The sequence below is a fragment of the Martes martes genome (assembly GCF_963455335.1).
Source record: "Martes martes genome assembly, chromosome: 8".
Taxonomy (NCBI): domain Eukaryota; kingdom Metazoa; phylum Chordata; class Mammalia; order Carnivora; family Mustelidae; genus Martes; species Martes martes.
Genome location: NC_137895.1, coordinates 132,571,353 through 132,586,451, shown reverse-complemented (window position 1 = coordinate 132,586,451; position 15,099 = coordinate 132,571,353). Strand labels below are relative to the sequence as shown.

Genomic DNA, 15,099 nt, shown 5'->3' with positions numbered 1-15,099 from the left:
GAGAGCGGTTCTGTCCCTTTCTCCGTGAACCCCCGAGCCGTCCCATGGCTCCTCTGAGCGCCCAGGAAACGGACTTAGGTGCACGGCTGTTCGCAGCCGCCGTCCCGCACGTCGTCCTCCTCGCAGGGGCACGACCGGGAGAGACCTTCCTTTGAGAAGGACGCGCGTTCTTGCCAGTAGCAGCGTGCATGCATCCGCCGTGTGCCGTCTCGCTGTAGCGCCTCGTGCCGTCTGCTCGCCGGCCTCGGGAGGGACGGCGTCCGCGCGCAGGGGGTTTCTCGGGTCCTGTTGTGTGTCCACCGTTGTGACGACCCGTCACGTCGCAGTCGCGTCTTCACGTCGCGTCGGGCTGTCGCTGTGCTGGCTGCATGCACTTGCTGTTGTACTTGTGTCAAATGACTCTCTGACTTCCTTCGGAAAGCACTAATGAAAAGTGCTATTTCTCTTCTCTATTGTTGGGTTTTTTGTAAAGTTGCTCAAATGCTCTCAGGTATGGCGGCTCTGAATGGAGGACTTGGCGCCACGGGCTTGACGAATGGCACGGCGGGCACCATGGACGCCCTCACGCAGGCCTACTCAGGGATCCAGCAGTACGCGGCCGCGGCGCTGCCCACGCTGTACAGCCAGAGCCTGCTGCAGCAGCAGAGCGCCGCGGGCAGCCAGAAGGAAGGTAGGTGCCTGCCCGGCCCGGGGGGCAGAGGACCCTCGAGCGGGCGTCCACGAAGCCGAAGAGGAAGCCGGGCCTTCGGTCCCGCTCTTCACGGGCTGGGTTCTCCTGGTTTGCTTCTGTTGAGAAACCCAACACGGCTCAGCCAGCGGCCTGCGGCTCCTCCCCGGACTCGTACTTGGGTTATCTCGCAACGGGTCCCGAGTCTCGTAATTCACCTCCTCAGACGTGTGTCTCCCCCACTGTGTGCTTCTAGGCGGTTACCTAGTAGCTGCTGCCCTCGACACCCTGGCAGGAGCCCCCCGCCCGAGTCGGCAGGGCCCGTCTCTGACTCCTCCCCTCCCGCATCAAGTCCTCCCTCGTGGAGGGGGTCCGCCGGGGTCCTCCCAGGCGTGTCGCAGGTCGCTCGGCGTCCCCGCGCCCTGCCCCTGGCTGGCCGGCCTCTTGGCAGGCGACGGTCGCCAGCGTAAGGACAGAATCCCCCGTCAGGATCAGCTGGGGCTGTTGAATCCGGGGTCTCCTGAGGAAGTGAGTACGTGATCGATGGGCTTGTTTCTCTGCCAACGAGGCAGAGTGAGTCTCAGGAAGTTAAGGCTAAGAATAAATTCAAGCTAATTATAAAACAGTTAATGAGCCAGTCCAAAGAGGGAGAGCATGTCTTTTCCTTTCTTGCTTTTGATCTCTTCTCCGTAGTAGAAATTGCTTTAAAGCAAACTCTGCCACGTGGTATTTATTCTCTTCCGCACCTGTTGGGAGCGTGGCAGAAGAGGCTAGAATAGGAAGAATGGCTGAGGAGGGTTTTACAAATTTCTTTCCCTTCTTTACCTTCACTTTACACTTCCAAAACGTTTTTGTCTGCATACTTTAAAGATGGTGTTCTAGAAGAATAGAATATGTTAACTTAAGTTGTGAACTTTAAGAGGGACAAGAGCTTTAAAGATACTCTTGTAAAGCAAAAAAGTCTTGCTTCCATTTGTAAATAAGGGATCCTTGAAAAGGAAAGAAACATGAAAATCTAAATTCTTCATTATTTCAACTTTCTCTTTACTCCTAGCTGGGGGCTAGTGTAGATTTTTAAAACCCTGCACAGCTCTTCAGGCAACTGTGTTTCCCTAGGCGTGTGAGACCCTACGTCATAAATCCCATGCCTTCCCGAAGGAACACCTGCACGGAGGTCCCTCTGTCTGGGGTCTGACTACCGTGGTGACGGTGGTAGGAGGGGGATCTGTGAGATGATGTTCTTAAGAGGGAGCTTTTAACTGGATTTTGCCAGGTCCCTACAGGATTCTTAAAGAATGCTGGCCACTTCACTGTCCAGCAGAGCCTGGGCACAGGCAACGTGACTGTGTCGCAGAGAAACACCAGTCACCAGTGGAGTCACCATGCACTGGTGCAAGGATGAAGTGTGGGCCCTGAGATGACTTTCCTCTGCTGCCTCACCGCAGCCCACTGCCCCACATTTCCATGCCTTGACTTTTGGGGATTGCCTGTGCAGTAGCTAACCCTCTGGGATTTATGTGAATAATGGCTGCCAGCCCGGGATCACTGACATTTAAGTATTGGGGCTACCGGCAGCATGGTTTAGTTTTAATTTTGTGTGTGTGTGTGGTGGTGGTATTTTTGGTTTGTTTAGCAATTTTAATCATCTCCCACCTTCTCATACCTATCTTCTGATCACCTTTCACCCAGTTGTGTGCTCAAGAAATTTAAACTGTCTTAGTATCACTTAACCACAATATAATTTTCAAAGCAGGTTATACTGGGAAGGAAAAAAAACAACAACAACAATGAATTCCACAGCTAAACAGATTTTTAGATTTTCTGCTCCACAGTTAAGAGAGTTGAAAGGTTGATGCACTTAGTCATGTACCCTAGTATGTATTTTCCCACGGGAAAATGAGCCGGGCTGGCTTTGGTGGTGGTGGTATTTTAAAGCGGCTTTGATAGGTTCCCCAGCTAAAGCTTCTGAAGGGTTATGGTGTCCCTACTGACCTCAATGCAGAAAAGCTGACCACCTTCGCTCTCACTCCTGAATAGCCTCTGACCTCTGTCATACCTTCCCACGTTCCTTGATTTGCAGGAGGCAGTCATGCACACACAAGCAGGCAGAGCCTCGGGAAGGCCACCAAGCAGCCGGGGGTGGAGGGGTCATTGGTAATGTGGCCATTGGCCACAGATACGCCAGTGCTCTATGCTAGACCTGGTGCCCTATGAGAAATAGGAAATGGCAGCACCCAGCCAGCTGGGACCAACACTCTAACAGAGAACTCCAGAAAGTTAAAATGACAGGTACCGGGAGAGAGCTGAGGAATGTGTGATTTGTCAGCAGGTTCTTACTAAAGGGAAGGCTGAGGTGGACACACAGGTGGAACCTCAAAAACGTGTTTTTGTGTTTCTACCCTTGGTGTCTGTTGCAACAGCCGCCTTCATTGCACGGAAGAGAGGTTTTCCACATCGAGTCACCTTTTTCTCGTTTTAGTGTTCACAATTTCGGCAGTTTGCAAAACCATACTCTTTCTGTGTGATGAAAACTGGGAAGTCTACGCTAGGAGATGCTGGTGGCACATTTACCTGAGAAAATGGTGAACAAAGGACAGAGTCTCCTTAGATTGACCTTTTCCCTATTTTCTTGGCCCCCCCATGTGGCACAGATACAATCGGAACGTACGGCATTCTAGAATGCCAGGACTATCCAGGTGTAGCCAGTAATCTGACAGAGTGCATTAAATTGCATTTTCTCCCCAGGCTTCAGGAGTTGAGAGTGGGTCCCATAAATCCTCATTTGTACATGTGGATCTTTTATTGAGAAGGAACACGAAATCTGGGTGGTGCCAGACTTGCCCAATACATACTGCCGAAGCCGGGCCTGGCCTAGTGGGGCTCTGTACAACCCTTTCCGGTGTTTCAGTTTTGCACCTGGGTTGTTTCAGTTTTGCACCTGTTCATATTAAGTGTTGATTTTTTAAGAATTTTTTTAAACCAGGAAACATTTGGGGACCTAAGACCTGCAACTGTGTCCCTTGAATTACAGACTGCCTCCTTGGCACTAGAATGTGGGTATGTCCATGGGAATTGTGAGCAACACACAAAGTGGTCAGGTTGACACGTAAAGAAATGCTTCATTTCTGTGGCTTCAGAAACTTGCCACCAGAAGACATCCTCAGGAAAAGTCCCACACGTTTGTGGGAAGAAACTTGGTTTGACTCTTCTTTACAAAGATGCTTCCTCTCTTATTTTTACCAAGTTATTCTTACCCTAGTTTCACTCTTCTTAGACCCAAATATTAGCCACCACGCCCAGCCCTGCAGGAACCCGCTGCAGGTGCTCCCTGTGGTGTCCCTGGCTCCTCCCCTGGGTGCCAGTTAAGGGTGCAGGAGTCAGCTGCCAAGGTTACTTCAGTTTTGTGAGCACCCTTCCCTCCCAGACACCACGCCCAGAACTCAGAACCTCCAAGAGCCATCCAGCCCTGGGGCCTCTCCAGAACAGCGGTGGGGGGAGCATCTGTAACTACCCCAGGCAGCCTTGGACCTGGCAAGGTGGATGATCACCTCCCTTCAGGTCATTCAGATTCCCTCCTTTTCACCTTGAGATGGCTCTGTGCAGGTGGCTAGAGAGATGGGGAATGAGATGGGAAGACGAGGAGGAGAGCTGACCTCTCTAAGCAGTGTAGCTAAGAGGACCTTCCGTACTCTGCCCTTTCTTCCCGTTTCTGGAAAGTGATGGCTGAGCGTGAAGAGCATGGCTGAGCCTGGTCTCTGACTAGCTTCTGTACCTCATGCGTTCATTTCCAAGGCTAATCCCCAGGGGTATAATTCCCATCACAGCTGTGAAACTCTACCTATTTTTTCCTGCCTTGACTCACTGCCAGTCATTTCTAATAAAAATGATTATTAGACTGTGTGTTAAGAGATTTGGCAAATCAAAACTGGATGGATAATTAGGTAAATGATTGAGAAATCCAAGCAACATTACTGCTATATCCATTATTCTAAATTGCTGCAATTTGCTAGAATACACAGGATACTCTCAACTCCAAGAGGTCGTGTATACATACAACAAAACACAGCCACCCGGGAAAAACCCAGCCCTGCATTGTCCTTCCCACCTCTACCCCACGGGGGCCACCCTCACCCCCATGAAGAAGACACTGAAAATACGGACACTAAGCAAACGTGAGCCACAGAAGATGATCCCTGAAAAGACCCTGTTGCTGACCAGTGTCTTTGGAAATCAGGAACATCTGAGGGATGATTCCTGTCTTGAAAGACATCCCAGCACTTGACATTTACCCATCTATCTATCTCCTTCCCTTCTAGTATGAGAGAGAGAGGCAATGCTTAGCCTGTCTGATATTAAAGCAGTCCTAAGAAGAGGCCTTGGGAACTAAGAAGCGAAGAATACCTTACTCTGATTTTTTTTTCCTCTTTAGGTCCAGAGGGTGCAAACCTCTTTATTTACCACCTTCCACAGGAGTTTGGAGACCAGGACATTCTGCAGATGTTCATGCCTTTTGGAAATGTTATCTCTGCTAAAGTCTTCATTGACAAACAGACCAATCTGAGCAAGTGCTTTGGTATGCAAAAGAAACCAAGCCAGAATGTTACAGTAAATTCCCACGTGAGAAGGCACGGGAAGGAAAACGTAAATGGCAAATATCCGAGAAGTCCAGATAGGGCCTTCCCTGGGTGGTGCTGTTTCTTGGTTTTTTGGATCCATGTGAGCAGACTGGGCAAAGTCATTTAACCCAAAGCAGAGGAAGGGCCTATATAAAGGAAGCATCTGGGAAACGAAACTAAATGCCCGCATGTTAGGTAACGTTGTATGCTGCGCTCCTACAGTCTGACTACGCGCATCCAGTTCTCTCTCACTAGAGAGCAGCGGTGGTTTCTTCAGGCCCCACAGCTGGAACCACAAACCTGAGCAGGTGGAAATACAGCTAACAGACTGGAGGTGGTTTGGGCTGCCCTGCTACAGGGCGGCACTGTAGACACTTTGCCTCGGATGCCGTAGCCTTCTAGGTTCGGGAGGCGTCAGGCACTTGTGGAATCAGGTAGCACGTTGTATGGGGAGGCTGCCCACATGCTCACAAACCTTCGGTGAGACCCGTCCCTTCACGGCAGGGCTGTGGCCAGGCCACCCTCAGCACTGCAGACACGCCCCCCCACACCCGGTGCATAGGACAGGGATCTGGTGTCTGTCACGGTCCCGTGGAATGCTGTGTTATGCTGACTCGGGAACCGGAATTTGGGCTGATGGGCTCTGCACAGCCTGCCCGAGTGGACGCAGAGCCCAGGAAATGCAGGCATTCAGAGAACGCTGGAAAAACCCAGCTCCTCCGTGGCCTGGGCTGTCGTGCCCTCCTTCCTCACACAGCCCGGACTCCGCCTCCTGGGGCAGTCTGTGCTCCCCGGGAAGGCACACTCACTCTCCCCTTGCCCTCATGTTTTAGAAGCAGGCGCACAGAGCATTCTTTAAATCTATTTCTTGTTTTGCTTTTTGAACCCCTTTGGTCTCCAAAGTGGTTTAGAGGCTAGACTGTTCAGATTATAGATCACCTGCCTGGCAAGTTCTGGGCCAGTCTGAGATCGAACATTTGCCTTCCTCCTTCCTCCAATCTAGTCATTCATGTAGGTGGCAGGGCGTAACAGCAGGAAACAGTGCAACAGATGCGGACCGGAGGAAGTACAAAGAGAACTAAATGCGGTGGAGAAAAACATCAAAGGTGGTAGGAATGGTACTCAAACATAGCATCTGGCTACTGGTAATGGGCACCGGGCGTAGAGAGAATGTTCTGGCTTCTAAAACCCCGTTATCGTCATGTCTTTCTAATCTGTGCCATCACCCAGGAAGGTCTGAAGCCTCTATTGTTAGGGGAACTAGTATGTCCACCACTGAAAGTCACTGTTTTTACCCAACTGGAAAGGCTGTCTCCACTGTCACTGCTATGAGAAGTACATACCCTCCCCACCCTGTGATGGTTCACCAACGAGCGAAATGGAAAGGGAGCTGTTCCACTGTGGGGCGTGTGCACTTGGTGGGAGCTTACCACGCCGAGCTGCCCTGCTCGAGGTTCTGAGCCAGACTTTTACTCCTCGTCACTAAGCAATGCCCTGGGTTTATCTGGAGATTGGAAAGGTGTTGTGCTTCAGGGTCTGATTTTGAGAAAAATACTTAGTGCCTTGAAAAGAGATTATATCGGTCCACAGACTACTCCTCCAAGGTGTAATAATGCAGACTATACCCATGAATGTCGGCAATTGTATTTAATACTATGCTCTGTTTTCCATTTTTATCAAAAGCCGCAGCATCCCAAACCTACATTTCTCAGTGAGCTGGCCTAATTTGGGGGGGGTCCCAGATTTTATAGTCTTAAGTAGCCCATTCTTTCATGCTCACCTCTTGGCCAGGTTTCGTTACCCATTTCACCCTTGACCCATTTCCATTCTTTAATCATCTTGCTGCTTCTGGATAAAGACCTAGAAGGAAAGGAGAAAATCAGAGCCAAAATCTTGGATTCGAGAGCACACACACTGGGAATTAGATTTAGTAAAAATCTGTTCCACCGTTTTGCAGTACAGCCTGCCGACGGAAAGCTTTTCTGCATTATACCATATGCTCATTTTTATCAGCTGAGAACTCTGCTAAAGGTATACTGATGTCCTTTTCTTCCTCTAGTTTGTAAAGGAATTTGCTCCTTAGCTTTACCAGATAGTTGTGAAGAAGCTTAAAAATAAACTAAAAAAAAAAAAAAAAGCTTAGTATAGAACCTTCTGAACAGTTGATGTTGAGAACATAAATTCACCCAGTGTAATTGCTTCCTTTCAACACCAGAAGTAGGGACAGCACAAGCTCAACCCCTAAACATGGGCATTAATAGCAGAAAGCTGTGTGTCCCCTCCCACCCCCACCCCCAGGGTTAGAGCAGACTCTGCGATCAGAATTCTGTTTCTGGGTCTTTGCAGACCGTCACTGCTCTTTCTCAAAAGCATGCGCTCCCTGCCATTTTGGTGGTGTCAGCACAGAGAAAGGTACTGGGAAGTCTGTGAGGATGGATCTTAACCCCTAAGCTGTTCAGACTCTTTATTCTTAGGGGGTATAAGGTCGCAGTTTCCAGTCTGCTGAATGCAGTGGTGCTTTGAAAACGGAAGATGATATAATGAGAAAGGGCCAGCATTTCCCTTGGGTCCCTAGGTCCCTCTCAGAAAGAATTCCACAATGTTAAAAATCAAGTACAAATACCGTAGAGTCAGTTCACTAACGGACCCCATCCGACAGTCGAACAGGTGTGGGCTGTGTGGGTGAAGATGGAGAACTGGAATGAAAGTCAGGGTCTCTGCAGTGGGCGGTCACCAGCCCTGCGTTTAAACTGTACCTGGTTGGGACACGTGAGCCCCTGGGCACCCTGCAAGCCCCAGAGTATCTATGCCTCCGCCTCTGGGAACACACTTACTTAGGCACCAGGGGTTTTGTCAGAAGGATTCCAAGGGGCTTGAAACACAAACAGACCTGACTGAAATCAGTAAACAGACCAGAGAGTCTGAGAGTCTGAGATTTCGCTTTTCACAGAGGAGGGGTTTGTTCTCATGATCCCAAATTCCCAGTCCAACCAGCTTTGTTCACCGCTTCTCAGGGGACGTACCCAGGGGTGGCCGTAAAACACACCCCACCCGTCCACAGCCGGCACCCCCCAGAGAACTGAGCATGCTCTGAGCCCGAGCCCACAGGACGTGCCCACGCTGCCCTCCACATATAGTCACGCTCTCCAGCTCCCCCCCCCCAACGACGTCCTGCTCCCTCCTGTCTACTCCCCTGCCTCTCCCTGGTGACCGCCCTGTCCTTCCCCTTGTGTCTTCCAGGCTTCGTTAGCTACGACAATCCGGTGTCCGCACAAGCTGCTATCCAGGCTATGAACGGCTTTCAGATTGGCATGAAACGCTTGAAGGTCCAGCTGAAGCGCTCCAAGAACGACAGCAAACCTTACTGATCCCAACCCCAGAGGCTCCCTGCTCTTATTTTAGCTTTCTTAGGGTAAGTCCCACAAGCCAGCCTGTTCTCAACAGGAAAGGCAGAGGAGGACCACATTGCCAACTTTTACCAAGAGAGACGGTTATTTTTACAATAAGGCCTCCATGTCCCCTCCCCATGCCCCCACCCAGTTCGCCATAATTAAAAACTTGGGCTACCTTGTTTCTATCGAGTAAAACTCCTCTTCCAGTTGTGCCACTGTATTTTCCTTTGTTTTGCAATTTGAATCTCCTTTTACCTTTTCTGTTTTGTTCTCATTTTTTGGCTTTTTTTTTAAAAGAAAAACACACATGAATAAATGACATCTTGAGAGTTTAAAAGGCAAACAAAGGCTAACGTGCAATTCTAACTCTGAGACCCCTGGTGCCCCAGAGCACTGCCTGGAGAATTCACCCCTCCTGTCCGCGCCCACCCCCTAGGAGGGCGCCAACCGTTTAGAGGTTAAGGTGGTGGCATAGCACGAGAGAGAAGCCAGGAGAAGCACTTAAAACAATACAAACGTCTTTCCACTACATTTGGTTTGTTTTAACAAGTAGGATATTATTTTAGGGTTCAAAGAAACATAACATTTATCGGTCAGATTATTACACTGGTTGTCTATTTTGTTATTGTTTTATTTTAGTTTTTAGAAAGGATTAATGTAAAAAAAAGATTTAGAGATCTGTTTCTTAAAGCTACAGGGTTTAAAAATAAAATAAAAATGAGTGAAAATACTTGATGTTTCTTGAAAGATAAATTTAATAATAAATAAATAATACATAAATACATAAATAAAAAAGAAAGCCACAGGCCTGTAAATTTTATTTGTAAAAAAAGCATTTCTATTTTTGTACAAAATTTTTACTGCCTCAGAAATAATGGAAGTTATTTATTGCCTATTGTTAACTTATTGGGTACCTAAAGAGCAGTTCTCTGTGCTAGCTAGAGCCTTTTGAAGTAGTCTCTAGAGGAATCGTTCTAGGAATGGGCTTTTTTTCACCGTTGAACCCTAGGCCTACAGTTCATGCTTTTCCCTCTTGTTGTTTGTATCTGTCTGACGATTTTGTTCGTAGCTTCCATGATCTATCTAGTTTATAGTTCGGTCGTCTGACTCTCCCCCATATGTCACATCCGTTGAAACTGGATCCTCCCCCCGCCTTGTCCCTCCCCAGCCCCCACCCCAAAACTCCCGGAATCCATCCCCTCTCCTCCTCCGGATGGATTCTCTTGGGGTTCCATTGTGCTGTGGATAAATATCGTAAGAAATGCAAATTACGGGAATGGCTCGTAGACTCCCTGATGACCTAAGATTTGCATTAGTATTTCTCCTGCACCCTTAAGAGTGATTTTGTTGCTGCTGCGTAGATTCTGTGTAACTTTTTACTCTCCCTTGTTTTCTCCCTAGACATCTTCATGCCCGTTAGTTCACCGTTTGCCTAGCATGTCCCTGTGGCGTCTCAAAAAAAAGTTTCATCGTCCCGTCATTGTTTCTGATGTCTTTCTGACCTCACATCACATTTGGTTCTCCTACTGACCTTTGATCTAGTTTGACCTTTGAAATTTGCATGTGACCTCATCTAGCTATGAATTCTGGGAAGTCAATGTGAAAAACATTGCTGCATTCATGCAAGACTGAAATTTATTATTAGACAAATTAATTATAGAAAAAAAACCTGTGGCAAAAACGTTTCTTTCTTATTTTTTTTTCTTTTCATAAAACAGACTTGAAAGTATTATACAGGGATTGGCATTCTTCCCGGTCACTGGTAACAATAGCAATATGTGTCCAGGGACACAGAATGTTGGTTTCTAACAGACTACTTCCAAAAACAGTTTGAGAAAAAAAACTGTCTGATTTTAAGTCTCTAGAGGTCTGTAATAGTTTTTACATTTTTCAGGCAGTGTAAAGTTTTTTGATAAGGCCATTTTAGGTGGCTCACTTTCTCATTAAGATATATATATAGAACCACTTTTTGTAGATTAGTATAAGAAAAATATTTACCCTGTTTTGGGGCAAATGCTACCTATTTGTGTCACCTTTTGCTGAACTGACTCACAGTTAGACAATCCATGGTTTAATGCACATGAAATTACCTATATTTTATACTGTTTCAATGTACAGGAGAAAGGTTACTGTAAACTGTGTTATGTTGGTGCTTCTGTGAATTAAGTTGTGGTTTCAATCATGAGTCTTATGGTCTTAATTGTTCTCTGTTGATAAGACAAGTTTAGAATTGGTTTACTTAAAGAATTAAAAAAAAAAAGTTTGCTTAAAAAAAAATTTCATGTGAGGGAAAAAAAAAAAAAAAAAAAACCCTATTCCAGAATAAGTTTTGTGTTGGCTTGTAAAGCATTGATGTCATTTTTTTTTTATTGTGGACTATTTAGATGTGTTTGTGTTCAGCAAAATGTGATTTTTTTTTCTTTTAAAGAAAAAAAGTGAAAAATATATAGTGCCAAATTCCAAAGGTACTTCCTTCCTAGAGCTTCAGTGTGTTTCTTGTGAGAAGTAATTTGATAACATGGGTATTTTATTATGTGTTTTGTATAAATCCCTAATATTTAAAAAACAAAAAACAAAAAAAAAGAGGTTAAAAAGTTTGTTAACTTGCTATCCTGTGGTCTTGTTGCCTGAAATTGTTATTGTTTGTTATTTCTCTATGATGTTTTTTGTAAGACATTGTATAAGTGCCCATGTCTCACTTTTTTAACCGCTCTGCACATCAATGCTGTGACGGCAACCTCACGATGTATTTCCTTCATAATATATGGAAACCTCTAAGGTGAGAAAGTTTTGAACTTCTAACCCTTTCTACCCAGAGCTGTCTGGAGCGTTGGTAACTTTTTATACCATTGTCATTTTTGTTTATTCCAGGGTGTTTCTAATTTGGATCCCTCTCCCCTCCCCCCATACATCTTTGAGGTTTGGGGTTTTTTTTTTTAATTTTTTTGTTTTTTGTTTTGTTTTGGTTTTTTGTCTTTCCTACCTTTTTTACCTATTGATTGAGATCCAAAAGAAACAAAACTCCACAAAGCAAATCCGAAGGGAAAAAAATATATTTTCACCATCTCTGTTTTTTGTTGTTTTTTTTCTCCCTACACCACTTTTTTTTCTTTAAGTTTTGATTATTTCTGGTCATTTAAAAAAAAACGAATGTGCTGCTGAAATTCCTTCTCTGGTTTTAATTAGAAACAGTTGACTGAATAAAACTTCTAAGGGGGACATTAGGTAGATTCAGCACCTACATTAACCTTAAATTCTATATGCTTTTGAGATCAGGTGTAGGGGTATGTTCTAGTTCAGAATATTTTCATATACCTTCCAGTTAAAAGACTTTGTGATGAAGTAGTATTTTGAGGGATTTTGTTTCTTAAATACTCTCAGTTAATGTTGTTTCTAATCAGCCAATGTGCTGGGCATTCTCTGATCCCAGGAGATACTTCTGATTAAGCAAGGTGTCTGGGGTTAGAAGATGATAGTCCTTTCTTTTCCTGCCTTTTTATTAACTTTATTAATTGAAATCACTGAAAGGGGCCTGACCATCTAAGTCCAGCTCTGTTCTTTGTCACAGTTACTGACCAAATACCTAGCACCAGATCCTGCTGCCACTCTGTAAAGTGCCATATTACTTTGACTTCAACTTCACGTTGAACAGATCTCTTGCTGTCTTGACAAACCCCAGTGTCATCCCTGAAGCCCCAACACAAACTCCTGCCTTCTTGAAAGCAGGCCCTGGAAGCTTCTTTATCTCTAAAGGAGTTCAGGAACTGCTGGCTCCCTTTCCTTCCTCCTTTTCCCACTCACTACTCTGTTCAGTAATATGTGTATGGATGTGATAGCCCTGGGATGGAAAGGACTAGCCTCTAATGATGAAAAAAAAAAAAAAAAAACAAAAACAAAAAACAAAACAAAACAAAAAAAAAAACAGACACAAAAACTAAACACAAAACAAGTTTCCTTCTTATAGCACATGCACTTACAATGAAATGATCTGTATTATCCTCACACGTGTTTACTACTGCTGGGGCCTTCCTTCATCCTTTGAGGGCTATTTTGTACTTCCTGCAGCCATCAGCTTAATGCCAGGAGTCCACGCACATCTCTCTCACACATACAGCATAGGGTGGTTTGTGGACGCACAGCACACAAGAGAACACCATCTGAATTTCCAACTGTCCTCTCCTTTCACTCACCCGCATCTCCCCAAGAGGAGCCTGAGTGCTGGTGACAAGAGGCTCAGGGTGGCATTTCACATTGGTGGTTTCTTATTTTGCAGGTGACCAAAACAGTACATGCTGGGGGGAAAGTCGGGGTTTTTGTTTTTTTGGTTTTTCTGGTTTTTGGGTTTTTTTTTTTTTTGGCATGTTTGCATTGTTTAAAAGCTGACCCTCCTCAGAGACAAATTGTCCTTTTACTCACTTTATCTTTTAATATCAAAAGGAAAAAAAGCTGCAAGGGTGCAAAGGGCCTGTGCCAGAAGGAAAAACACACAGGGAAACTGCTTTTTTTAAAATCAAGTGTAGAGAATAGTCGTTTTTACACTAAATTAGAGAATTGTGATAAAATGGCAGTCCTCAAAGGCGTAACAAGTTCATCTTTCTTTCACCATAGGGGTTATAGTTCTTTGGCTTGTGCTACTCTGGACTCATTTTACTGTTTGTTTTTATTATCTTAAGTGCTAATTAACAAGAAGAAATAAAATTTTAAAAAAGCCTGTAGTTTCATTACCTTTTTGAATAATGTCATACAAAAAATGTATTTGTGTTTTTTTGTGCTGTGAGAATTGTTGTTTGTAGATTAATAATATCATTTTGTTTAGAATTACAAAATAGTTTTTAAATATTGTCTGAGAAAAGCCAAAGTTAATGCAACCTAGTGGAAACTGTAAGACCATTTGAGTATTGTTTGTTTTATTGATGCATTTGGATTTTGTTGTTTGATGGAATTTGAGCCAAAAAAAAAAAAAAAAATACGCAGGCTTTCCTATTTCTACAACTGATTGTACTTACGCATTTTGTACCAGTGGAACTTTTTATACTGGAGATTAAAAAAAAAATGGAAATTTTTGTGGCTTACTCTAGTGGGCCCCCTGACAATGACTGATTTCAAGTTTGATTTCTGACTGATAGAAAGAAAGTTGCTTTTCTTTTGAGAATTAAAAACTTTGGCTTGATTTCTTTTTTCCCTTTGCTTATATCTAGCATTAGAATTTTGTCTTAAAATACAGCGGTAAGTTTCACTTTTTATTCTGTATTGTGCAGTTACACAATAAGGTAATTAGATTTAGAAGTACTCAGTCACTTTAAGTGGATAAATGTATTAGTTACAACTTTAGGGGTTTGCTTTTTTGCTGTTTAGATCCAAGTTTTTTCTGATTCTTCTGTCCTCATTGTGAACATAACCGTGTAGTTGAGACAGTCAAACTTATTTTTGTAACGTATGTTATTGTGTGATGCAGTTTTTTGCTTCTGTCTCCAATATTAAACCATTTTCCTAATACTTGTTTCTCTCTCTGCGTGTTGTATTGTTGGTAGTCATTATGTGTTGGTGATACATCTACACACCTCACTGTTCCACGTATCTGTTTTTTTTCTCTATGTTGTGTAAAAAGATACAGTCGATTCCACCTAAGTGAATATCTGATTTGGGGAAAGGGGGAGACTGCACACCAGCCACCTCTGATTTCTGTACAACAGCCCGTTTTAACCACTGCTTCCAAGACTGCTGCTTATTTCTCTCATTCACCTAAGTAACTGCCTACAGAGTTGGATTTGCCAAGGCCTCTTCTGGTCTTCTGACCCCACTGGTACCTGGCACCCTCCTTCCCCTCTCCCTCCCGTGGGTGCGCGGGTGCAATCCCAAACGCTCGCCCACAGCGGCCGCTGCTTTGCTGCATCCCTTTAAGAAATGTAAGAGGAGCAGCAGCTGAGCTGGGGTTCCTTCTACCTCCCCACAAGTCTAAAGGCATATCGTTACCAACTCTTCCAAGGAATGAACCACGTTTTTTAAAAAGAGGTGAGCTCGAAGGGAAGAAACGACACACTGACCCAGTCAACAGAGATGCGAAAGGATTAAACTGAAGTTTACACATTCCTATCCACCACTACCTACTTATAGAAAAGTAATTTAAATTATTTCTTCTTAAGAGCTGATTGAATCCAGGGGCAGCTTTAATTACTGAAAATAACAAAATAAAGGGACCATTTCCAAGTGCTCAAAAGGAAGCTCTTACTCGGTGAGGTGGGAGGGGAAGGAGGTAAAGGTTCTCACACTCACGTCTTCATGATACATCATCCCTTTCCAAACGAAAGTCAAGCATGCCATAAGCATCCACACAACTCCCTCCTGAGTCAACACCTTGGCCCTCACTATCACCCCAACCTCAGTTACCAAAAGAGAACTAAAGCCCTCTGACACCGAAGCTCCA

At 44.9% G+C, this 15,099-nt stretch overlaps 1 protein-coding gene and 1 long non-coding RNA gene across 7 annotated transcripts in view; one reads left to right on the top strand and one right to left on the bottom strand.

Annotated features, from left to right (window-relative positions):
- The window catches only part of CELF2 (CUGBP Elav-like family member 2), a 505,935-nt gene extending 494,700 nt beyond the window's left edge, over positions 1-11,235 (top strand). For 4 of the 6 annotated variants that reach the window (XM_080810117.1, XM_080810118.1, XM_080810116.1 and 1 more), the window contains 4 exons: positions 491-670; positions 5,097-5,240; positions 8,524-8,695; positions 10,077-11,235. In XM_080810117.1, coding sequence (XP_080666243.1) covers positions 491-670; positions 5,097-5,240; positions 8,524-8,651 — 452 coding nt within the window. In that variant the 3' untranslated portion in view covers positions 8,652-8,695; positions 10,077-11,235. Of the gene's footprint in view, positions 1-472; positions 671-5,096; positions 5,241-8,523; positions 8,696-10,076 lie in introns of all 6 variants that reach the window. The other 2 variants (XM_080810114.1, XM_080810119.1) reach the window with 2 other exon arrangements.
- The window catches only part of LOC308346962, a 47,237-nt gene that overhangs the window by 5,120 nt on the left and 27,018 nt on the right, over positions 1-15,099 (bottom strand). Inside the window, exon 3 of the long non-coding RNA XR_013967220.1 lies at positions 7,064-7,143. This is a non-coding gene — a long non-coding RNA (uncharacterized lncRNA). The remainder of the gene's footprint in view (positions 1-7,063; positions 7,144-15,099) is intronic.